General features: G+C 51.3%; 3 protein-coding genes across 3 annotated transcripts; 1 reads left to right on the top strand and 2 right to left on the bottom strand.

Annotated features, from left to right (window-relative positions):
- Window positions 1-2392: 2392 nt before the first annotated feature.
- On the top strand, window positions 2393-7569 carry LOC128732071 (tubulin polyglutamylase TTLL13-like). The gene is made up of 6 exons (XM_053825233.1): window positions 2393-2772; window positions 4519-4584; window positions 5061-5354; window positions 5427-5684; window positions 5769-6891; window positions 6964-7569. Exons 1-6 carry the CDS (start codon window positions 2393-2395, stop codon window positions 7567-7569), a joined length of 2727 nt encoding a protein of 908 aa, XP_053681208.1.
- A 3441-nt stretch (window positions 7570-11010) lies between these two features.
- Window positions 11011-13727, bottom strand: LOC128720467 (protein pygopus-like). Its single transcript, XM_053814135.1, has 2 exons — window positions 11218-13727; window positions 11011-11131 (listed from the first exon to the last, which is right to left on the bottom strand). The coding sequence occupies exons 1-2, from the start codon at window positions 13725-13727 to the stop codon at window positions 11011-11013; spliced, it is 2631 nt and encodes an 876-aa protein (XP_053670110.1).
- Window positions 13728-18003: 4276 nt separating this feature from the next.
- Window positions 18004-20920, bottom strand: LOC128732069 (sodium-coupled monocarboxylate transporter 2-like). Its single transcript, XM_053825231.1, has 5 exons — window positions 20718-20920; window positions 19352-19852; window positions 18916-19275; window positions 18184-18846; window positions 18004-18100 (listed from the first exon to the last, which is right to left on the bottom strand). The coding sequence occupies exons 1-5, from the start codon at window positions 20918-20920 to the stop codon at window positions 18004-18006; spliced, it is 1824 nt and encodes a 607-aa protein (XP_053681206.1).
- Between the last annotated feature and the right edge of the window lie 4605 nt (window positions 20921-25525).

The raw sequence follows: 25525 nt of genomic DNA on the forward strand, positions 1-25525 counted from the left end.
GCGTCCGCAGATTTGTGACTTTCAGGTTTCCCTCATTATGCTCCTACAAAATTGCCTAATTAACCCGCCGTGCGTGTACCGATTGTTTGGTTTATCGGTTCATACATCAAAGTTGCAAATTGCACATCACAAGAACAGTCATTCCTCTCGATCAAAGGTCACGCGGTGGTGGTTCCAACAGGCGCTCTCTGCACCGTTAAGCAAACATGCAAACATGTTAATGGCTTAACACGGCTTGGGTTGGGCGCCACCCGTGTAAATGGTGTAACATGCAACACGTTTCTTTCGTGCTCAACAAAACCCCAAGAAATCCCACCGACCACAAAACACGCTTAGTCTCACAAAACGCTTGCCAGTGGCCCTCTGGTATCATAATTTACCGTGCTCCCATCGAATCAGGTTCGCTATTTGAAGCCATCCATCCTCACCCTATCGCATAGTACAATCGCCATTTACCAGGACCCTGCCACGTGTCCTCGGTCGCTGCTCGAACTGCCAAAAACTTTCCCACCAAAGCGGGTCAGTAAAACCGAAATATATGATCAAATTAGTATCTTCCTTTTGGCAATGCCGTGACCAGCGATGATTCATAACGCTTTCCGTTCGATCGGGGGCAAAAAATCGTCAATAAACAGTCAAATTTACAGCAATAAAGACTCCATCGAAAGCCCCCCTGGGAGCGCGTTAAACGGAACGTAAAACTGTGGAACTGGAACACGTGTCGATCGGAAAACGCCTTCACGCTCATTAGAAATCCGTCTGGTGGATTTTTTCGATGTATTTTTCTATTCTCTGAACCATCTAATTTACGATCCTAGTAGCCTGTGGCACGCAGTCAGCGACCCGCGCTAGGGCACTGAGCTGAAGGAGAAAACAGAAAAAGAAAAAAAAAATCCCCCCCTTGGAAAGGGGTGGTTATATTTTTAGCAACACGAAAATCGCGAGGTTGACTTTTTGATCGCCGAACTTTTGAATTTCATCCTGGCTTGGCTGGCCAATGCTTGCATGTAACGCTCGTCGGCGTCACGCAGCGGTGGAAGGCAAAATTCACGTTTACTATTGTTCGATTCGTTTCAGGACACGGCGCATCACCGGGAGGTGGTTCGGGGTCACCCTAAAACCCGACCCTTCGAGGACCTTAACATCGTTCGGTCCTGATTCGTTGTAATATTTTTCCGGCCTGGAAAAGCGGAGACAACCAACCGTCCGACTTCCACCCGCGAAGGCGCACACCGGAACTGGAACATCACGGGGCTCGACGTCGTAACGGAAATTCCCCCATCGTCTTCGCCTTCGTCGCCTGCCAATGGTTGGTCGTCTGGTGGGGGGGTTGGAAAACTTTACGAGAAAAAGTTTTCCCGCGCAATCGGTACACCGTACGCCGTAGCCCGTTTGTGGAAATGCTCGTGAAAGCGCCTCCGTTGGCGACGTTGGGCAGGGTGGCACGTCACCGGGGTGGACGGGGCCACGCTAAATGAGCGATGTGAAGGGAGCACCCGTTTCCGGCATCCCCTCGGGCTGCTATCCTGGCGCTATTCGTGCGGGGCCAACTGACAACCGACCGCCACAAGAAGGAGTTGTTAACGGGAGGGTGGAGCGCAAAAGCGCTTCGGGTTCGTCCTTTTGCGCGAGTAAGGACCCCCGCGCGAGCTGGTACGCTTCGTCTCGTGAGCGACTATTTTTAGTATCCTTTCGACTCCTGCCCGGCTCGGTCACGCCTGCAACCGGCGCGCGATCCTTACACGGAACATCCTTTTCGTACAACAGCCAAGTGGTGGCCATTTTTTTCTGCTCACCTTCCCCCACCTTCCTTCCCTCGCCCCCATGTGTGCCTGTGTGTGTTTGGGGTAGGAAGCATGCACCAACCGTCGGTGCGTCCGTCAGCTTAGCCTACTTCGATTGCAGAAGGACGCACAGCTCCTCACGAGAGCTTCGAGACAGCGCGCATCAAATGTTCGGTGACACGGCAGCAGTGTAGACTTTTTTGTTGCCTTTTTTGTTGTGTTCCAGCGCACGTCCAACGTGCGTGTTTTCTACTGGCTTAAATCTGTGCGTGTGCATTCAACCGGGCGTGTGGCGAGTTCTTTTTTTTAACTTTTTGTTGCCAAAGCGCGGTGAAAACCCGCCAACGTGTGCATTACCAAGGTAGGCGCGCCGCGAGAGAGGCTGCAGGACGAACGTACGTGTGTGTGTGTGTGTCTAGTATGTCTGGCATTTTATGGTGCACCACCTGCTGTTCCGGTTTGCAGACGTGAATACTGCGTTCCAGCTGTCGCCGATACGAAATCCAACTCTCCCACTCACTCAGTGTAAACCAGCCGGAAGTAATCCTCTCCCCTCACCTCCACCCCACTCCCCCCCCCCCCGCCAACACGGAAGGACACACGAGACGATGATCAACCGCGGGTACACCAAACCAAAGCCGATCGTGCAGAAAGGCTCGAGCGACGATGGCGACGACTCGAACGAGGAAACGTCCTCAGGAACCGCCGAATCAGGCACCAGCTCAGGCACGGAGTCGGAGATGGACACCACGGAGACGTCCTTTTCCTCGAAAAGTGCCACCGAATGTGGTGGTAGCAACACCACGGCCGGTCCAGGACCCTGCAAGCAGCTCCAGGGCCATCAAGGACTGCTGCGAATGAACAACCGCAACTACGCCGTCTACTGTGGTGGAGACGCGGACACGAAAAACTCGAAACACTTCTGTCACCATCATCATCATCGCCATCATCACCACCACGGCGATGATGAGGGCAAAAAGGACGTGAAGTGAGTATGTGGTGCGAGTGCGTAGGACGAACACGCTTTTTTTTTTTTGCACCGCGGTAAAGGATGCTGCTCACACGCATCCTGGTTGCTTCGATGGCTGCACAAACTAGCGCACGTACTGTTACCGGGATTACACCATCCATTCATCCATGCCCCCACACACACGCGCACAAACACACACACACACCTGCATGCATTCGAACCGCTCCGAAAGAGGTCTCCGGTTTTTTGTTGAAAAGGAGGCCACCAGTTCAGACCTCGTGGTGGGGAGGGGTGGGGTGGAATGAGGGGGGGTTGATTTTCCCGGCGCACGGGTGGGCGAGGTTGGCAGGCGACTTTTGCTCCAGTTTCGAGCCACCCGAACCGTGGGCTCGATTTTGCGATTCACTCCCAAACGGGGCCGGGTTGGATTGGGAAGAAAATGGCTACCAACCCCCGATCCTGCTTTGGTGGGTGGTATTTCCCTCACTCGGGCTTTCCCCACGTCCAGACATCCGCGGCAGGAAACCGTCTAGCCGGCCCACTGGAAACACCCAGGGACCCCCGTTCGGTTGCGGTAAAATGGTAATAAAAATGGCGTTGCACACTGCGGTCGTGGCGCGCCTGCAGACGAGCGCGGTTGCGGAAGCAGGCAACCAAGATTGCATAAATCGATAGGGCCCGCTGCTGGTGAGCTGTCGCGTTCCGGAAACTACGGCCCTATCGCGAAAGTCCCTTGCACGGCCTTCCACCCACCAATCCAATCCCCCGAAACACAGGTCTCGCCGATCCTTTGCGCCTTGGCAACCCGGGCAACCCGAGTCCTTTCCTTCGGGTACGGTTGCGAACGAACCGTGGCGTTGTTGATTATTTGTTGCTTCCGTGGAACAACCGTGCGAGGACGGAGGCGCACAGGACGCGTTCACCCAGACCTCCATGGTGGGTGGCAAATTGCAGCACTATTTGCGGTGGTGTGCGGTTTATTTTTGGAGCACACATCTAACTTCCATTTTCGGAACGTCGGGTAACCAATACTTTTTTTTTTCGGGGGCATGCCTAAATTAAGGCACCGTCTAAACCACCGGCTAGTCATTTTCCGTGCCGAGAAGGCATTTTTATTCAGCCGGAAGCCAGAACTCGACTCGTGGAAAGTTTTTTGAACGGTTCGCTTTTTTTTTGTCTGCGCTCCTCCCCCACAAGCCACGCTTTTCCTAGGGTTGGGAAGTTTATCCCACCCAATTAGTTGTGGGTTTGTTCGGTTCGAAGCGCGTTTTATGCAAATTAACGGCAGGCACCGGGAATGGTTCGCATTTCCGGTTTATGCTGCATTGCGGCTGTTCCTGTAGCACCGTTCGCATTATTGGTACGCTTATTGCCTGCCATCGATTGCTAATCGGGAGTATTAGCCCACAACTTGAACAAAGAAACGCATGTATTTCTTTTTCATTTAATTTAAGCAACAGCTTTGATTCAAGTATCACTCATCGAGTACCTTCACGCATATCCTTGATGTACGATCATTGGCTAACCTGGCACCTCGATAAGCACAAGAAAGCAGGGATCCTTACAACGATCGTCCTTAAACGTACACTTCTGTTTTCTCACCTTCGACACAATGCTTTCACCTAGGGTTTTTTTATCATTTTTCCCCAACCCCAAACAGTAGCTTCCGTGCGTGCGTGCGTGTGTGTGTGTGTATACAAATGTGTTTTTTTTTCGTTTTTTTTCTCCTCCTTTCTTTCCTGCTGATCCTGCTGTCTTTTGCAGCTGTTGTAGAAGTGCTCTCGACCAAAATACGCGCCTTGTACATAGAATCAAGAAATCGAAGAAAACGTAAGCGCCCTCTCCTTATACTTTCACCCACCTCTGACCATCATTGCCTCATGTCCCATGCCACGCAGCAACAAAAAATAGCCCGATTGGAATAGACCTCTCCCTTAGGGTGTGTGGGTGTGTGTCCCCACCCGGACCGCAAGGACCTCTCCGATACACTCCGATTGGCGTAAGGGAATGGAATTAAAATTTGGACCAGCTCCTTGTGGCACCCCAAACCGCCAACAGACGACTTGGAGAAGGGGTTACGTTGACTGCATTCGACCGGAATTTCGACCTGCCTGGACCGTCCATAGCGACAGCAGCCGTGGCTTCAAATTTTCCCTTCCAAGCCCACATAACCGCGAATATATAAATAGCGATCATTCGTCACACGTACTCGCGATCATCCACCCACCAGTGCGGAAGCGCGCCAAAACACACATTTGCCGTATCCCATGCTCTTCTGCTTTTCTTTTTTGTCCCGCTCCCGACAGACAACCGATCAGTATTTGCATTCTCAACTGCCGATACGACATCATCCCGCGGGTGTGCAAACGGCTCGGGTACCGGCTGGTTGGTGAGTCGGACTTCTGGAACGTCTGCTGGACGGATTCGTTCGTGGCGGTGGATTTTTGCCGCGACATGCGCCGCTTCCAGAAGGTTAACCACTTCCCGGGGATGTTCGAGATCTGCCGGAAGGATCTGCTGGCGCGTAACCTCAACCGGATGCTGAAGCTATTCCCGTTGGACTATCAGATTTTCCCCAAGACCTGGTGTTTCCCGGCGGAGTAAGTTCCCGATTGTGGTCCGGTGCTTGGTGTATCCGTATCCGTTTCCTGATGGCTTGGTTTCTTTTGCAGCTTGGGGGACGCGATCGCGTACAGTCGAACGCACCGCAGCAAGACGTTCATCCTGAAGCCCGACCAGGGCTCCCAGGGTAAGGGGATCTTTTTGACGAAAAACCTTAAGGAGATCAACCCGAAGGATCGCATGATCTGCCAGGTGTACGTCACGAAACCGCTGCTGATCGATGGGTACAAGTTTGATCTACGCGTGTACACGCTGATCACCTCGACGGATCCGTTGCGAATTTTCGTCTACAACGAAGGGTTGGCCAGGTGAGTGCGTGACATGGGCTGTGGTAGGAGTACCGGGGAGGCTTTCCATTGATGGTGGGATTGATCATCGCCACTTTCCGGCAGGTTCGCCACAAACAAGTACAAGGAACCGTGCGTGACGAACGCATCGAACACGTTCATGCACCTGACGAACTACTCCGTCAACAAGTACAGCCGGACGTTCTCGAACGACGACGAGGCCGGTTCGAAGCGACGATTTTCCACGCTCAACCGCATCCTGACAGCCGAGGGTTACGACATCGCTGAGCTGTGGAGCAACATCGACGACGTGATCGTGAAGACGGTGATGAGCGCCTGGCCGATGCTGAAGCACACGTACACGGCCAGCTTCCCGACGCACGACATCATCCAGGCGTGCTTCGAGGTGCTCGGATTCGACATCCTGATCGATCACAAGCTAAAACCGTACGTGCTCGAGGTGAACCACTCGCCATCCTTCCACACGGACGAAACGATCGACAAAGAGATCAAGGAAGCGCTCATCACCGACACGTTCGTGATGCTTAACCTCAACGGTGAGGTGAAGAAGCGCGTGCTCGAGGAGGACAAGCGGCGCATTCAGAACCGATTGCTGCAGCGGCTCCGGGACTACTCCAAGCAGACGGGTCCCAAGGACCAGCAGCAGAAGGAACCCCAGCAACAGCAGCAACAGCAATCGCAACAGCAAGGAGGACGAGATGGGCAGGATCCTGACGAGGACCCTTACGGGGAGGATGGGATGGGCCCGTGGGCCGAACAGATCACGTGGGAAGAAACACACCTGGGCGGGTACAGGCGTATCCTGCCAGCACCGGGTGACCCCAACCGGTACCTGCAGTTCTTCATCGCGCAAAGTCAAGCCTCGGTGTACAACGAAACGGCCGCAAGTAAACGGCGCGAAGAGTGCGCCAAACAGCAACGGATCGAGCTGGAAGAACGCTTCCGCCTGAACCAAGCCATCCTGCACAAGCACAATCCGAAGCTGCAGAAGGGCGGGCTGGGTGCGGGCGAGGACGCAGCGGGTGGCGCCGGTGGTGCGGGTTCCCTGGCGGGAAAGAAGAAGCTCCGGAAATGGAAGGCGCCCAAGGTGACGAAAAAACACGACGACTTCTCGCCGGATCAGATCGCGGATTACGAGGAACGGGAACGGATGGCGCTGCTTGGGCAGCGGGATTTTCTCATCCGAACGTGCGGGTTGGTGCAGAGTGTAAGTATTGCTAGATGCTTGGTCAGATTCAGCACGTTCAGCTTCATCAACACGTTGCCCTTCACTTTGCAGATGTACATCAACTTCCACCGGAACAAGCTGCTGACGGATTCGGATCGGCGCAAGTACAAAGAAACGTACGCGAAGCTGATCACCAACGATCACCTGCAGCAGTCCGAATCGTCCCCACTGTCGACCCACACGTTCTCGACGATTCACAGCACCAGCACGGTCGCAGGTTCGGCCGTAACGTACGGTGGCCATCACGGTGGGACGAACGTTTCGAACACGACGACAACCTGCCTGCCAAGTCTGCAAAACCACGCGAATGGAGGCGGTGGCATTGGGCAACATTCGGCGGTGCAGCAACCGTTCCATCAGTCCCCACATCAACACCAGCAGCAGCAGCAACAGCAACAGCAACCATCACAGCAACAGCACTCCAATCAGCTACAGAAACTGCAAATCAAAAGCCTCGTGGCGATTAACGACGTTACCTCGTGGATGCAGTGTACGGAGGTACCGGTGCAGAGTCGGCCTCCGTTGCCGTACCTGTTGGCCACGCAACCGACCAACTATCGCAGCACCAAATCGACCATGGCCCGGCAGGTGACGAACGTGGTCAAACGGCACAGCATGGAATCCCGCCAATACTACACCTCTGATAAGCTCATCTAGTATTGACTCCGGCACGGCATGTACGGGCCGTGCATTGAACACTGCCGTTTCGTTGCTTTTCTGCTCGTTTTTCTTCTTCCTTTGCTCCAGTGCTAGCCAGGATGGGCCACGGAAGGAGTACGGGCTGCGGTATTGCTTCCGGTACACACGGTTCTTAGTGAGGTTAAATTGAAAGTACTCAAATCTAGCGTTATGCATTTATCCTTTTATTTCCACGGTTCCTTTTGTCGGTTAAAAGGAACCGGGATGTTGCCGCGTGCCTATGGAGGGGGGAGGGATTAGTATTGTTTGAATTACATTTACAACGTTCCGTCCCACTCGCAACCATCCAGAGATCAGAGACCAGCGTATCACACGCTACACGGTTTGATTAAAAATTTAATGTTTATTAATAATAAAGGAATAACAAATAATAATCATTAGCATCTATATGTACACGGTCAATTGAACAATCTTTTGTTTCCTTTGCGGTTTGTTCTGTACTAGGTGTGTGTGTGGGTGTGTCTGTATGTGAGTCAGTTTTCACGGTCTCTCTTTCTTTTTCTGTTTTTTTTTTTTTTGACATTTTTTACTTTGTTATATCCTTTCTGCACCTTGCTCTATCAATTGATGATGAGTCCTGAAACACGCCGCTTAGGTGAAGGGATACCTTTTATTTGTTCCTGGATTTCTTAACAACTCGAAAATCTCCCCCGTCCGGAAGCAAAGCATCGAGAACCTTGGTGTGAAGGTGTATTAAACTAGGCTAGGAGGAGTTGTGTTTCTGAGGAGCTTTTTCATCCGGTTAGTAAAATTATATTGGCAGGTGTTTGTCCTTTCCGCACTAGCAAAGGACAAAAGCCAAGCAAATGAATCACAATAAACGGCGCACACGAGGCGCTTGTTCTTCGAAAACGTTGCTGGCGAAATGGTTGAAGCTGTTAAAAACCCTAACAACACGCTCCTTGTTCAATTCCCGGTCTTGCAGAGCAGTTGCATCCGAATCAATTATCGAATCACACGCCTAACATAGGCCAAGCGAGAAAACATTTAAACATCGGCCGTTTTCACTGACGAGTAGAACTTCAGCGTAAACCAAAGGACTCTTGAGATCGCCGAAAGGTTGCCATAATCTAATCTCTGGGCACACCAACAACTCAGCGCCTCACCCCACTTGTATCACAATCTTCGTTTTGTTTTCGCGGCCTGGTAAAAGCTGCTGCACGCCTGTCAATTAGAAAGGACCCCCAAGGACCTTTGCCACGCGGTTAACTTCCGCTACTTTGCGTATCCTTTTTTGTGTGATTTACTACGATCGGACGAAGTCGACAAGCTTACGTTTGTGATCGCCTTTTCTTCTGACAAAGCAAACTAAACATTTGCGAGGTTTGTCCTCTTTTATCCCGTTGCTGCCTAGTTCTTCCTGCCTATTAGGACTAACTCGTGTGATTCATTGTACACTTTCCTTATCCTTGGCTCGTTATCCAACGTTTCCCACTGTTTCCCTTTCAAGCTTTTCATCGCGTTTGTCGAGCATTAGTAGCGTTAACCGTGCAAAGGAGAGAAGTGTGTTCTCATTCATTCGAAATTGCTTAATGTTCACGTTCAAACCCACAAACATGCGCTCCACTTTTACGTTTGTATTGTTCCTCTCACACGCACAAAATTCATTCTATCTCTCTCTCTCGCGCGTTTGCTCTCTTTGCTTGTTGGTTTACTTTCTCTTTTTCTTTTCCTAGAACGTCGTGTCGCATTAAATAATTTAAATATTTTTACTTAAACTTATCTGTTAAAACTTTCTTCTCTAATTGTAGTTCGTGTTCCCACCCGCCGGGTTCTGGCATTCTGCCCCGCTTCGCTTATCTTATCTGTGGTTCCTGTTGGCAGGGGTGCCCACCGGTGGCGCTAGAATTCTTTCCCTAACATTATAGCACTCCAGCGCCCCCGTTCGCTATATCTCGTGGTGGAGACGTTTGTTGTTGTGTTTTTAACTATCCTCATGCTCTCCTCTTACCATCTTATCCGCACCTATCGCCCTTTCCTAAGCTTCTACATTAAATTAAATATATATATATTTATATATTTATGTATACTCATTATATAATATTTGCAATATATTTGAGAAGGCCATTTTTGATTTCATTTATTACTTATACACATTAGCGCCGCTTCCGCTTTTGGGGATCCTCCTGGCTGGCGTTTCCGCCTCAACCGAAGCCCGGCCACCAAACAAACGGCGGCTATTGTGCTGCCCCCGGTGGGGACACGAGCACTGCGGGAACGGCGGGATAAAACAGTGTCCCCCCGTGCAAGGTCTGCGAGGACACGGTCCAACCATCCGCCGAGGAAAAGGGTGGGCTATCGTTGTCGCTCGGGGTACGTTTGTTTGCTTCTGTGTTTTCTGTACAATCGTCAATCTCATTCAGTGCGAAAACAGCCGCGACTCCGACACGAATGGGACCGCCACGTATGGGGTGTCGGTCCGTAACCGCCAATTGTCACGGACACCGGCGGAAGGGCCACGGATCGCGCTCGTTTTCAGGATGCTTTCCTTGCAAATAAAAACAAACAAATAAAATACACCCGCGGGAGGCTACGGTTAGCTCACCGCAAACTTTCTTTTTTTTTTGTTGACTGCACCATCCGGACCTAATGCAAAGGATACCTTCGTCAATGCCACGAGGAACACATATGACTAGCCCGACTTAGAAAGACCGGCAATTGCCGAACCCGAAAAAGTAACGTTACACCAGCACCAGCAGTATCAAAGCAACGAATCCGTCACGATACGGGGCTTGAGAGTAACGCTTCACACCCACGCTTGACGTCGAGGAGTCCGATGACGCTTGGAAGGTCGTACGAAAATATGTGAGGAGGGAAGGAGACCCTAAATATATACACAAAAAATATATATCTCGCAAACCGCCCAACGTCGCCATCGTCTTCGTCGCCGACGTTCGTTTTGAAACATTAAAACAACAGGAATTTGAACAATTTAAAAAAAGAGAACCACCCCTACCGGGCGATGGTTTTCAATGTGTGTCCAGTCTTACGTTCTGAACCGCGCTCGATCCTTGCCATCCCAACAACAACAACACACACACACACACATGCATGCATCCCATTCGTGCCGTCCTAGGTTGCCTATCGTTTCCCTCTTGCCTTAATAAAACACACCCGCTTCTTCCCTAATCCGGTGACTACACACGCGTACGCTGCTTTTTAAAAGCAAATGGCTCATCTGTTTCTTCCCGATCCGCGGCCCCGGATGAGTCACCGATGGTCACCGTATGTGTCCCGGAACGCTCCACCCTCGTGGGCCGGTCGGAAGGAGAGATAGAGAGAGAGTTTGTGTGAATCTCGGCGGGAGTGTCTTCGGACTTTGCTATTTAAGTATAATGACGTGGCTCAGGCCCTCCGCTGCGCGGTGCAACGTCCGGCCGAGCTACGGGGTCGCTTCTACTACGGTTTGAACTTGACCAGCGGTATGTTTTTGGAGTTGAGACACTTATCGCAGCACCACTCGGCGTACACCTCCGCGTGTATGAAGTTGAAGGCCGCCTCCGTCAGTCCACTGCACGTCCTGCAAGAAAGGCAACAGCGAAAAAACGAGCATTAGAGCCACAGGCTGGTTGGCGTCGAACCTCTCCAGACAGGGGGGTTACTTACCGATGAAACCAAAAATTACACCCCGATTCGCACAGGATGCCCTGGTCGTTGTCGTGCACCTCCTTGTGGCAGCCACCGCAGGGATAGATCGGCGGAGCGTTCGGGTTTTGCGGGTTAAACACCTTCGACTGGTCGGGAGGATAAAGCTTCCCGGAGGTGACAGGCATCGGTTTCGGGCCAAACATGCCCATATGGTGATGATGGTTCGGTCCATTCGGTCCATTACCCGGTGGTCCCAGCCCTCCCATCGGTCCTCCCATTGGCCCTCCACCCATTGGCCCACCGCCGCCCATCGGTCCACCCGGTCCGCCGCCGCCCATCATGTGCGGCGATTGCATCGGACTTCCGCTCATCATACCGCCTCCACCCATTCCACCACCCATATGGCCACCCATCGGTCCGCCCATCGGTGGGCCACCCATCATACCGCCAGGACCTCCCATACCACCTCCCATGCCACCGTGCATCGGTGGCCTATGACCGCCACCACCACCACCACCGGGAGGCATGTTCCCGTGCGGGGACATAATGCCACCACCCCCACCTCCACCTCCACCACCGCCACCCATGTGGTGGTGCATGTTGTTCGTCCCCATCCCCGGAGACATGTGCGGATTGCCGGCCTGCTGATGGTTCCCCGCATGATGATGATGATGATGGTGCGGGTGATGATTCATGCCACCCATCGAATTCGCAGGACCTCCAGGTCCACCGGGTCCACCCATCATACCACCGCCACCACCCATCGGACCGCCCATGCTGTTACCCATCGGTGGGCCACCACCGCCAGGTCCCACCATCGGGTTCATTTGCTGCTGCTGACCCGGACCAGGGCCCGGCCCGCCACTCCCGGGACCACCCGGATTGTGTTGCGCGTGAGGTGACTGTTGTGGCAAGGGCAGCTGCCCCTGCTGGCCGCCTCCGTGCGGTGGCGGATGAGGCTGAAGTGGTTGTGACTGTTGCGACGACTGTTGACTGCCCGGCGGACCGCCCTGCGGCGAGGGACCCTGGTTGCCGCCGGGTTGATTGCTAGCTCCCTGACTACTGTTCTGCTGTGGCAAGCCTCCTTGAGGTCCTTGCGGTCCTCCCTGCTGCTGCTGCTGCTGCTGCTGGTTCGCACCCATGGGTCCGAGTTGATGAGGTAATTGATTTAGGTTCCCTGATTGCTGATTTGTCATTGCACCGTTCGGTAAGTTCATCCTACTATTACTACTGTTCATGCCGACACCGGGCGCCCCGCTTACCACCACGTTCGGTGACGTTTGTCCCCCAACGGTCACGTTCGCTGCGGACACCGGCTGGGGCGTTTGACTGTGTCCAGCCGAGTTCGGTCCGAGTGGCACGTGATTCGGTGGTCCGTTTCCGAGTGGACTGTTCATGGGTGGGCCCATCGGACCGTTGTTCATGTGGCCACCACTCGTGTTCATGGGGCTACCGAGCATGCCACCAGCACCCTGACCGGCCGCATGCGGTGATCCCATCCCGGGTACCGAATTCATCGGGCTACCGATGTTGCCGCCGCTCATAGGACTTCCGACGGATTTGCTGTTCATCTGCTGTTGCTGCTGCTGTTGTTGCTGCTGCTGTTGCTGTTGCTGCTGCTGCTGGCTCATCGGAGACATTCCTCCCATCGGACCCATCGGCGACATGCTTTGGTTCATGGCACCGCCCATCGGACTGAGACCTCCCATTTGCGCGCCCGGCCCCATCGAGGGTCCCATCGGGCTCATACCACCGCGCTGCATCCCGTGCGGCATGCCACCCATCTGGCCCATTCCGGAGTTCATGTGCATGCCCGGGTGACCGTGGTGACCCATCGGGCTGCCCATACCCATCGGGCTCATACCCCGCATCGGTGGCCCCTGCGGTCCACCCGGTCCCGGGCCTCCCATCCCCGGTGGCCCATGAGGTGGACCACCCGGGCCCATGCCCGGATGTGGCGATCCGTGACCCGGTCCGTGTGGTCCCATACCGTGGGGCATCCCGTGCGGCATGCCGCCTCCATGCGGTCCCGGTCCACCCATCGGACCACCATGTGGGGGCCCGTGCGGATGGCCACCCATCGGTCCCGGACCCATATGGTGCGCTCCTCCGTGCATCGGTCCCATGTGGTTCATCGGACCCATCGGACCACCGTGGCCCATCGCACCGCCACCAAGATGACCCATCATTCCAGGGCCCGGTCCGTGGCCACCGCCGTGCGGATGTCCCATGTGGCTCATGTGCGAGGCGGGCGTCGGTGGTGGCGTGTCGTCGAACGGATTCGACGCCACTATCGTGTCACCGTAACCCGTCGGTGGTGGCGGTAACAGGTCCTGCGGGGATGGCGTTGGCGTGGGCTGTGACGCGACCGCATTCGAGTTCGCGACATTGGACGTTTTTCTTCGCTTTTTCGGGTTGCTCGGCGCGGAGATGGGCAGCTGGGGGGATTCCGAGGGTGACTTGAAATCTGGTGGACAGAGTCCGGGTCCTGGTAGCCGATACGACGCCATGCCCAGGTTGTGTGTCATACTATTTCCGCTAACAACTAAACAGGTCCCACGTGCGCTGCGCTCGGTGCACCGTACTCTCTCCCCTCTTCCGTGTGTCCCTTTCTTCTCACACGGGACGGGACTCCTTCACACCACACGATCTGCACTTCGATCTGGTTTCCCGCGGGCGTGCGTGCGTGCACGTTCGATTTGGAAGAGCGGGACCGAAATGACCACTGTAGCAATGGGGGTCGGGGGAGCTACACCCTTATCACATACTCTCGCAGTCTTTTACTCCGGGGTTTTTTTTTTTCGCTTACCACACTGCGTGAACGAAAAATATTATAATAAGCGTATACTGTACACAAAGCGTCTATACAAACAGAGAGTTCGATATACACATTTCACTCGACGGGCTGGCTGGCTGGCTGATTGACTCAAGCTGCACACTGAATCGATAGCCTCCGGCGAGGGAATTGCCGGTGATCGCCTACCAGCGGTCCAGGGCCCGGTACACTGTCTAATACTAGCAGCAGAACGACGTCTATACACTCTATTCCTCCTACGTTATTATCTAAAATATTGCTCATGCTCATGCTTTTCGGCGTTCGACTTCACTTGGCCATCACCGGCCGGTCCAGCAAGCAGTCCGTACGACGCGTGCTGTTGTAATGTGGCAATGTGGCCAGACAGTATCCATTTGGGATCGAGTTTTCCAAGGAGCTAGTTTTTGCTTCCTCCACACACCACACAGCCTTATTCACGGGCACGATTTTTCACCTCCACTGTTCACGGGGCAATCAGTTCAATCGGATCCTGCAAATGTCGATCAACAGTAGGCATGCCCGGAACGGATCCGCCACTGTCCGGTTGGGCGCGTTTGAATATCTGAAATGCAAAACGAACAAATATTAGAATGTTTCAGTTCATAAAAAATTTGAATTGCATTATATGCTCAAAATGGCAAGCTGTTCCTTTCGTGTCCCTGCAGGAATATTACGTATCCTCTTATTATTTGCTTGTGCGTATATTGTCCTGTAAGCGAAATTCTCGACCGCTGAATTCAATCCGCAAATGGGATTGTGGTGGGGTACGATGGAAATAATCTCAATAAGTGACTCAACCAGGACTCTCCCTATCAACTTGTGGCGTTATCGAAACCAACAAATGCGCGAGTACAACCGTCATTCTAGGGGTTACTCGATCGTTCGGCGTAGGCCTTGGAAAGAGACCATTGAACGAATCCTTAAGGAATTTCTCGAGCTTTGTATTTGTATTTCAAACCATCAACACAGCTGCTGTTGCATGTTTTTTTTTTTGCAAGGACATGCCTACATACAAACACACACACCACATTCCGTGCCACAAATGTCCTTTGTGTTTGACCATAAGTTTTACAACAACTATTCGTCAGCAACAGGGCGGCAAAAGTGAAACAAATCGTCAAAAAACAAAACTCAAGTATGCAAGTATCACTGCACTGTCAAACGACGTCTGTGGTGACATGATCGCGCTGGCATGGATACCCTCTGAACTCTCCGCACAAGGGAGCGCGTTGGGAACGGCATTATCCTTGATCTCGCCATTGCATTACACCCGGTGGAATCCCCGCAGCAAGGGATAATAGAGCCCACGCAACACTTACTTCACAACGCGCGCGGACGTGACACCCGCTTGGCCAGACAAAATCACAGATCCAAATTCTTATTTTAATGGTTCTTTTCGGAAATGTCAAAAGCTAACCTAACATTTCGCCGTGTTCGCTGCTACCTCCAAAAACAGAACGCGTAGAAGAAGACAACGACAAGCTGTCGCAGGTGCTGTCTCTCTCGCTCGCTCGTAGCTGCCACGTGCTCTCTCGCTCGCACGTGCACAATGACGGGCCGAGATGGGTCGCGTGCGTGAGCGAGACAACCGTAGCAACGCTATCGCGATATCTTCTTCTCTACGGTGTTTCGTTTTGGTGGAAAACGAACACGGTGCGAAGGAAATTATTATTGGCCATTTGTTTCTGGTCGCACTTTTGATATTTTTTGATGTATTTTTTGCCCCTCCATCGGAAACAAAATTCCACACCGAGTTCGCCCAGCGAGTGAAGAAATTGATGAAATCTGACAACTTACAACCGCATCCTTCGATAGCTAGCTTCCGGAACGCCGCGATTCCGGCCTTTCACGATGATCCTATACTTCGCGTTTCGTTGATTTCTTCGCGTCACACGGGGAACACGCATGCACACGACACAGGAATGTACACGCGAGTCGACGGACAACACGGCGGTCACTTTAACGGTGCCATATCACTCAAATACTGTTCCACTTTTTTTCCTGCCTTAAATACGCGCTGCCTATGCACGGCCGCCATCTATCGCACACTCCCTTTACGTCCGGTGAGGCCTATCGCGCCAACGGGATCAACGCATTCCCCCGCGGGAGTAAATCTGGACCCGAACAGCAGCGATTTGTCGCTCGATTTCCTTCCATCAAAACAATTACACGCAACACCGATGGCCACCCCAGGACGACGGACGGGCGGAAAGAGACGCCCAAGGAATGTCCAAACAATCGTCCGGCAATCGAGTAGGAACCGCGTGATTAGTCCTGCTCTATCGTCGTAACACACGACCCGACGATAATATTTATTTATTTTTTCTATCCGATCAAGTTTATCGAATAATCATCACCGTACTCCAGAAGTGTCGTTTACGATGGTGTTTTCTTCTTCGCGCTTCCCATTCGCCCCGTGCTACACCACTACCATCATGCGTGGCTCGTGTTCCGCTTAGGAACGCAGGGGAGTGTGCGTGCGCTCGAACGCACCATCGCCGAAAGCCATGCCATGCACGCACGGAAATTCTCTATTTCGCCGATATGGATTGCTCCTTTCCGAGGCTCCGGCTTACCGGGACACACACCAAAATAGCTGACCTCTCACACGCATCGGTCAATCGGCCAGCCTTGCGACCATCGTCATTGGGACGCGTATTTTTTCTTCTTCACAGCGCCAACCGGGAGGAAAGCGTGGTGACTCCCCGCACGCACGGCGTTTTGGTTTTCGCTTTTCCCGACCTGCCGCGCTTCTTCCCCGTCTCTTCCTTTCCTTGCACAGAGCACCACTGCCAGCCTCCGGGCCACCGCACCACTTTCCGCACGTTTTCTCACTCGAACCCTCTTTTTTTTCTCTCTCTTTCTCTTTCGCTCTCGTGGCTTGACACCGCTGCTTCTTTCGATGAAATGCCAGGCACGCGTGTACTGCTCTCTCGCTCACTCCTACACACCACACGGCACTCGAAGCAACATGCACCACAGGACTCGTCCGTTTATTTCGAGCCACGAAATTTTAGCTGATATCGCTCAGAATCGACGCGATTATGCACTTGAAACGTTTGTCCCAGTTTGATGGATCGAATTTACAAGCACCTGGCCAGATGGATTGAGGAGTACGACGGAACCGCGCGTATATTTTGAACCCTCAAAATTATTATTACCCCGAACGACCGGACAACGCGACTGTAAACGCGAGCGTTTTGCATCCCAAGCAACAAACTGTTTTCTCTGACTTTTCCTGCTGGGTTTACTGTGTAAGGCTCAGTTCTCTTCTGTTATCGATTTAAAGAATACCACACCCAAAAGCCCCCTTTTACGATCATTTTGTAACATCACAGAAATGGTCTTATTTTGGAACGAAATCTTTAATAAATTAAAATGAACTTAAAATAAAATTTCAAGTGATTGATCCCCTCATACTTTGTCGACACGTGTCTCAGGAAGTTATGAGAATTTGTTTGTTGGATTTTAGTACAATATGTCCTTTCTATTGTGAGGAATTAAAAAATACTCGATGTAATTCATGGTTTATGCCTTACATTGCTTTGGTGTATGATGTCTCCACTGCTGCATAACATGCTATGAAAAACTTATAAAAATGAACATTCTTTTCCATGACAGGACGATCCAATGGGCATTAACATTGGGCAATGAAATTAATATTGAAACAATTTAAAACAAACTCTCCTTTCCATTGTTTAAATACTACATTCGCTTTTATTAGACCACAAAATGCACTATTACAGCAAACAAACAAACTAACTAAACGAATATGTTAAAACTGAGACATTAATACTAGACATCGATGAGATGAACCATTAACACAGCACATATGTTGCATATGCACTAACGATGCAAGACATTCCCTTAGCCACGGTTTCTTTGTAGAAGCTATAAGCGGAAGCTAAGTTGGTTCTTGTCAACTAAACGTTTCCATAGCAGCACCACGCAGTACATAAATGCTATTTACTATTCAGGAAATATACGCTCTATAGAGTTTGTTCTACCACTCCATGCCGATCTTTATACTTCTCTGCTTCATTAGCGGTAAATGTCCATTCTTTTATCGGCTCCGCAGTAAGTTTGCTGAAATGTGACAACAAATATGGCATTGTAATTGGTCTCCTCTTTAAACCAACCAGCTAGCGCCAACCCAACGGCATACTCACTCATTTTCCGGTTTAAGAGAAAATTCATTTTGACGCACTTCCTCCGGCAGCAACCAGTGGACCAGCGGGGAAATTAACTTCGGTCGGAAGTTGCGCATATCCTGAGACCCGGTGAAGTAGCTCACGGGAATACCCACCAAAAACACCATGAACGTGCCGACGGTCGAGTACCAGACGAACGATATGTTGTAGATTGAAAACTCGGCCTCGTCCTGCGGCGCCACGAGTGTCGGGAAATCAGACGCCGATACGTTGAATCCATATTCATAGCAGCCTTCAACGCTGGTTGGTTTGGGCGGATAGGTGATCTCCTTGTTGCTGATCGCCATCTGGGCACCCGCTATGATCCAAGACATCACAATCACGCTCGATGCCGAACCCCAGAGGGCACCGTGCTTGTTTGCCCATGGCCACAGCATACCGAGACAGAAGATACCCATCACGGCACCCTGCGTCACGCTGGCAATCGTGACAACCATCTGCAGGATGTGCCCAAACTGCTCCACAATCAAACCCATCGCAATGCAGTACACGCCGCTCACGAGGATCAGTAGCTTCATGGTCTTGTTCGCTGACGCGTCGGTGTGTTTGAACAGTTTAAACGGTCGAATGTAGTCCTCGTAGATGAGTCCCGCCAGGGAGTTTAAGTTGGCGGACATTGTGCTGCAAATCGGAAGAGAAAACGCGTCAGTCGGGTTGGAATTCTTTGGTTCTACTCGTTGTAACACTTACCTCAACCCTGCACTGAAGACGCACGAAATGAACACACCTGGCATGCCCTTCAGGTTGCCCACGACGTCCTGCACGAAAAACGGCAACAGCTTGTCGGCTTTCTGCACCAGTCCGACCTTAATCGGGTCGCAGTCGAAATACTTCGCGAAGATAACGATGCCGGTGAAGCAGTTCAGCGTCATGATGATGATGAACCCGACGCAAAAGATCCAAAGAGCCGCTCGGGCATGTCGCATGCTCGGTACGGACACTATTCGCTGCACGCAGCTCTGACTCAGCCCAAGATACCCGGTCCACAGAAACAGATTGCCCACGCTGGACGTCCAGAACGTCTGGCGGGTTGTCGCGTCTAACGTCATGCTGGTGGACAAAAGGAAGAGTGATGCAACTGATCAGCTGACAGGAAGTGCAAGCAAACCGATCGCTAACGACTTACTCGAAAATTTCCAATCGATCCCCGGCCATAGCCCGCTCGTACACCTCCGACAGTCCACCGATCTTGGCGACACCGATAACCACCACCAGAAAGCAGGACACGAACATGATCATGCCCTGCACGACGTCCGTCCACACGACCGCCTTGATGCCACCGAGCATCGTGTAGAAAATGCAAACTCCACAGACGATCCCATTGATCAGGTGGATGTTGATGCCGGTGACCTGCGAGAAGGCCAGCGCCGGAATGAAGATGAAGATCGGCAGGATCAGGTAGATGTTCAGCACGTACGTGAACGTGACGAACTTCTTCACCGCCGGGCTGAACCGATCCTCCAGGTACTGGTAGCAGTTGGTGATGTGATTGCTGTAGAACACCGGCACGAAGATGTAGTTGATGATCATCGTGATGACGATCATGGTCGGTGCGATGATCCAGTACTGGGCCCCGTACGAGTACATTTCCGCTGGGACCGACATAATCGAAACGCCAGACAGCTGACTGCAAGAGAATACGAGAACGACCTCAGTGGGTGTTAAACAGCGGTGGATCTGAGCCAGCAAGGATAGCACCCATCGAATGCCCCGAGATAAGCTATACGCGTGGACAGGAAATTAACTGATCGTGCCGGGTGATCTGTGATTCACCATCGTTCTACTGCACACAGTGTTCTTTCGAGGACATTGCTTTATGGCAAACCACAAGACGAGCCAGAGCGGCAAAAAAGAAACCTAATCGATGAAACAACAATTCAAGCAATCAAATAGCACACAAAAAAAACTAATCAACTCATTTCTAACGTAAGACGGAATGTTTTTAACATAAATCTTGCTGTATGAATGAATGACGAACAAAAACCATCGTTGCATGTCCGTATCATGTTTTAATCAACGGTCGAAAGCCCTGCGGTTTTAATGAGAAAAAAAAACTTAAAAAAAAGAGAGCCGACTGATTGTGGATTGGACACACACTTTTCGATCGAACATTCCTATCAACAAGGTCAGAGCCTATGCAGGGAAGCAGAGCGAAATAGATTCCATAGAGCATTAATTTCGCAAAATCATCTAATACTTCTTTTTCCCGTGACTTTTCCCTATTCAGCCAGCAAGGATATTTTTTTTTGAACTGCCTCTATGAATGCGATCCCTGCTCCCATGATTATTAGCTTTGTTCTTGGTGAATCTCAAATCTATTAAGCGATTTGCACCGTTCTAGCCACTAGTAGCCACGCTTGTTTGAATGCCATCACCTGCCTTAAAAATTGCAACGCCACCACTATCAAGGATTAGATTTGCACACTATCACTTCACCCGTAAGGCAGCGACAGACAAGCGATGCCAAATCCACAACTACACATCTCACTTACCTTGCAATCAGCGATATCGCAATCGGAAACGTTTTCATCTTCCGCCCGCCCAGCAGATACTCTTCTGTCGTTTGGTTTTTCCGCTTCTGGAAAATCCCAAAATACACACCGATCGCGGTCGAGATACCGAGCATGATCGCGAACACGGTGTAGTCCTCCACCGAGAACACGCCCTGCGGATTGGCCGTGATCGATTTCACCATCGTTTGCTTGTCCGTGTGCCGTGCTCTGGAACGCTCAAGCCACTCGTCCTGATTCTCTCGCCCGGTGGCCAGAATCCGACTGACTGGTACGCTGGAACCCTATCGACTGGCCAGCCTAGAAGCAGGAACCACCACGGTACGGTACGGGATGCGTCACGGAGTGCCGATAGTGCAGCCAAATAGCACCCGTCACGATGGCCACCGGGGGAGGCTCTTCGTCAAGTCTCCGATAAGGTCTTGATTTGTGGAATCGATGCACAGGATCTTTTTTGTTGTGTCTGCCGTCCCGCTCTTAAGTGCGCTCGTTATTCGTCATTCCTGACTCCGAATATACCGACGTGGGGGTATAATTTTTAGCTGTCTAATCTCACGAACGCTTTGCACCGGGCTGAAGCGCAATGGAGAACGAATGGAGTTACGAGAGCTGATAGGGCGCCTTTTTTCTGCAGCCTTTTAGTGGCCCGTTGTCATTTACGATCGGTTCGTCCGGTTCTACCACTCCTGCTTAATCTTGTTTAAGCTACACCTACCGCTTGAAGGGTTCATCGATGGAATTTCCTGCACCTGCTGTCTGGCTGAGAAGCTCGTTTGAATTTACGATCAGCACACCCGCAAACAAACCAACACCCACATACACTAGGAGCCGTCGAGAGCTTAATAGCCCTTCCCACACTTGCTGGCTCCTGGCGAATCCTGAATGGCCTCTACTCACGTAGCCGGACGCATGGAGCCACATTTATCTGCACACGAGACAAGATTTAGACGTAATCCGCCTCGTACGGTCAGATCGATTATTTCCCGTGCTCGGATCTACCGGATTGACTGATCGGTTCGCGTTTGGAGCACCAACTGGAACGGCACCGACAATTGATCCCAATTAAATTGCACTCGAGCGACGGATTCGGGGAGCCTTGCCTTTTAATTACGATTCCCTCCGCGCCGGATTGATGTGCAATCTAAAACTGCTTCTGCGGTCAGACGGTGCGATGCGTTGCCCAGTGTGCCTGGGCGCGTCAGTATGACCCACTTTCGATGCGGAACGTAACCAGGACCGCTGCGGTTAATCCTGACGAACCACAAACCACCAATTCCGGGTGCCACCGATATGCGCCCACGCAGGGATCACCGCATGGTTGCAGGTGTGAGAGTTCCTTTTCAAGATTTCCTTCCAGTTTGAGCGGTTTCCACGTGGTACGACAAGAACGAACAACACGTGGTGACAAACGGACGAATACTGACGGGTTCTGACTGATTTCAGTACATGCACTCCATGCGCTCGGTGCCAAGTTGAGGGTGATATAGTGTAATTGGGATGCCCCCAGGGGAATGTGTCTCAACTACACCCGGGAGGGACAAGTGTGTCGGTTACATATGCTACATGCACACCCACTCACGCACAGTGTAATTTATCGTCACCAACGAATTGTGTTCCCGGTAAATCATTACAGCATTCTAGAGTATAATGTTTAAAGTCGAGAATTTGAGCTAACAAATTAGAAAATGATATGCTACGAGGAACTGTTAATTACCTTCAATTTTACCTGTCATTTGGAGGCATTTTGAAAACAAGCCATTAAAGTAGGCCGTTTTTTTTTACATTTCTTTCCAAAAAGAGGAAAACAAATAAGCAATCAAGTGCGTTCTCCGCGACAAGAATAAATATGTTAAAATCAAGTTATTTTGTTTATTTATTTCTTTCTTTGGATAGAAAACTATTTGTCCTACAAACGAGCCCGCCGGGACATGCTCGAACTGGTTGTAATGGATATCGGCCAAGCGGGCAATAACCCACCGGGGTAGACCGGGCTTCACCCAGGTACAAGGAAAATGTGCCTGCCTCAACGACAACCAAACGGCACATCACCAAACCGAAAGTCGTGTGGCCTGCGTACCGACTGCTATGGCTTCGCGTATCGTTCACTAAGCGCTCAAACGCCAGCCCGTCGCAGTTCGAGGACCTCTGTATAGCTACACGCCAGCTTTCTAGGAGTTCGCACAATCCCGGCAGGTATCGAGCATCCGGCCGGCGGTGCGATATGGTACAAAATTTGGACCCCTGGGATGAGGGTTCATGCAAAACACACGTTCTACAGCTGCCGCTGGTGATAAGAGCTACCATTGTTTTGGCAACTCATTGTTTCGGCGTTCTATTTCACACACGCCAAGCTGAGGGAGTAAGAGAAAAAAAATAAAGCGCGCCCATTCAGATCGGAAAGCAAACGAAATTGTTTTCCCTTCCGATCTCGCTGCTCTCGGCCAGGCATCAATCAAATGTCCAGCCTGGTGAGGTTTGTGCTGCTGCGAGATGGTATCATGGCGCCTCGTGGGGTCTCGCCTATCGCTTCCAGGTGTCAATCTTGAGCCTACACTGACACAAGATCCCCGAATGGTTGCGCCGAGTGGTAGACAAAAAAAAATCCCACGCCACTCGGAGCGTCGATAACGCTCGATGCATTTAACGCATCGTTGCACTTTTGCAGCTCCCGATCGGTGTTTGGTCAGTGAAGCGAGCAATCGATGCAACATTGCAACCGGCGGTTTTATTGGTGTTAATTACAACTAATAGCATCGTGTTCATCCCACCCATATCCGGTCCAGAGCTCGAGTGTTTTGTCTAACATTTTGTAAAAAAAAGCCCCCCCGATGGTGACACCTCCAGGCTATGATTACGGAATACGGCCGGACGTGCATTATCACCCCCCTAATGAGGAACCCTGCGGCGTGCTCATTAACGGCATGCTGGAAGCTTCCTCAATGTAAACTTCTTGTCTTAGGTCGTTTGAAATTTCGCGTGGAACCCGATTATTGCTTTATACGTACCGCTCATTAAGCTACGTTCTTCCCAGCTACGGGACAGATAATCAGCTGAGTTCATGGGAGAGTCACACCGATCTTTTGCTTGTTAGAACTGTTAAAAGCGTTGCCAAAATCCCAACGACCTGATAAGGACGAAAGCACTCAACTATCATGGGATAGGCAAATAACATTCTCGTTCGGTAAGTTGAACTTCAGCACGGATACACGTTTAGAAACGAGGTTCCGCTCGTCAACTGCGTCTTATCAAAGCCCATTTGCACGTTCGGGAAGGTAGATTACGGTCTCTTCTCCTGAGACCGTTCGCCGTACCGTCCCACAAATGTCGTTGCCAATCAGACACGAGTTACGTCAAACGAAACCACAACATCCAGCAAAACCGCCGGGTGTTACCATTTTAAGTGGCTTCGCTCAAGTCGGAACCGCACCGTGATTAGAAAACCACCGCCACCAGCTAATGAAGTCGAATCGTCGCGATGAAGCGTGCATTAAACATGATGATTTCATTTGTTGTCCCATCCCCAATGGAGCTAATGCTAATGAATTGGGAATGCCGACGATCGATAATGAAAGTGTTCGGGCAAAATTTGCTCCGACAAGCCATCAACCGGCTCGCCCGGTTGCGCCAGGGATTTACCGAACCTACCCCAATCGGACGGTTCAAAACACGCGATGGTCGAATTTCGGAAACGGTAGCCGCTTAACGGTGCGAGATAAGGTCTCTTCTGCGGACGCACGGGTGGCTTAAAGCGAGTGATGATTGAATGAATGATTTTCGGACACAAAAATGGGCGATCCGGTGTCTCATTTGAATATTAACCAACACGTGAGGGGACACGCAGCGTGCGCAACGCAAACACCTGAACGTGTTGGCTGAAGTGGCCACATCAAGGGAACGATCGAAAGATGCCACGGGTAGGGGGGTTTAGGTGAGCCATCGTTTGTTCAAAGCGCCGCTAAACGATCGGCAGCATTTCGAGCTCCATAAATTAGTGGCGAGTCCGTCCGGGCCTTAATGCACCAGCGGTTGGTTGGAGTAACGCCTTTTGGGAGGTGAAGCTAACGTAAGGACTTTCGCCGTTTGTTTGTTGAGTGTGATTTTATTCGACGCCATGCCTAATGACGCTCATCAGCATCATCCGTGAAGGGAATAAACAGCAACACTGAATGCGATCGAAATGTGTGCACTAATATTTCTTTTTTGCTTTTGTAACAAATCCGTGCTGTTTTCACTCGTGAAAACGGTGGGATCGTTTCACCTCAATCGGGCTGCTGATGGTGGGAAATTCTACCCTGTTGCACTATCGCGAATTGGAGATGAAAGTGCACTGGCGAAGCTTGGGTGAAAAACAAACCCCTTTGTGAGTTCGTTTATTCAACCTATCACCGAAAAAGATGCAAACGAATCGCCGCGTTCATTCCGCCACTCAAAGAAAAAGCACCATGGTTGAGAAATGCACGAAGGTCTACCTAAGATAGGCCAAGAAAAAGCGGAACTGGAAGTCACGACGATCGTTTGCTCTTTAGCTTTTTACCGAAACCACGGGGACGTTAAGTTGTACTTTCTTCTGTCAGCGGCACAATGAGCGAAACCGTGAACGAGCGCATAAAACGACAGCACCAAAACGAACAGCTTAATCTTGCCAAAGCACACTGCGAGACGGTCAAAAGTATGGTAAAAAAGAGAAGATTTAAGGCGCCGGAATGAAATGACGATCACCGATCACGGGGAGCCTAAAGGAGGGGGAAGTTAGCAGGAATTGTGCGGTTAAAGATTATGCGACCACATCA

The sequence above is a fragment of the Anopheles nili genome, chromosome 2 (genome assembly GCF_943737925.1).
Source record: "Anopheles nili chromosome 2, idAnoNiliSN_F5_01, whole genome shotgun sequence".
Taxonomy (NCBI): Eukaryota; Metazoa; Arthropoda; class Insecta; order Diptera; family Culicidae; genus Anopheles; species Anopheles nili.

What these genes read in the sequence shown, in the direction of transcription:
- LOC128720467 (XM_053814135.1), bottom strand. Translation starts at nt 13,727, where the DNA reads ATGACACACAACCTGGGCATGGCGTCGTATCGGCTACCAGGACCCGGA. An exon ending in TGTAATTTTTGGTTTCATCG is followed by an intron (nt 11,132 to 11,217) that starts GTAAGTAACCCC and finishes CCTTTCTTGCAG; the next exon opens with GACGTGCAGTGGACTGACGG.
- LOC128732071 (XM_053825233.1), top strand. Translation starts at nt 2,393, where the DNA reads ATGATCAACCGCGGGTACACCAAACCAAAGCCGATCGTGCAGAAAGGC. An exon ending in ACCTGGTGTTTCCCGGCGGA is followed by an intron (nt 5,355 to 5,426) that starts GTAAGTTCCCGA and finishes TTTCTTTTGCAG; the next exon opens with CTTGGGGGACGCGATCGCGT. An exon ending in CGTGCGGGTTGGTGCAGAGT is followed by an intron (nt 6,892 to 6,963) that starts GTAAGTATTGCT and finishes TTCACTTTGCAG; the next exon opens with ATGTACATCAACTTCCACCG.
- LOC128732069 (XM_053825231.1), bottom strand. Translation starts at nt 20,920, where the DNA reads ATGGTGAAATCGATCACGGCCAATCCGCAGGGCGTGTTCTCGGTGGAG. An exon ending in GTCTTCAGTGCAGGGTTGAG is followed by an intron (nt 18,847 to 18,915) that starts GTAAGTGTTACA and finishes TCCGATTTGCAG; the next exon opens with CACAATGTCCGCCAACTTAA. An exon ending in TCTCTTAAACCGGAAAATGA is followed by an intron (nt 18,101 to 18,183) that starts GTGAGTATGCCG and finishes GTCACATTTCAG; the next exon opens with CAAACTTACTGCGGAGCCGA.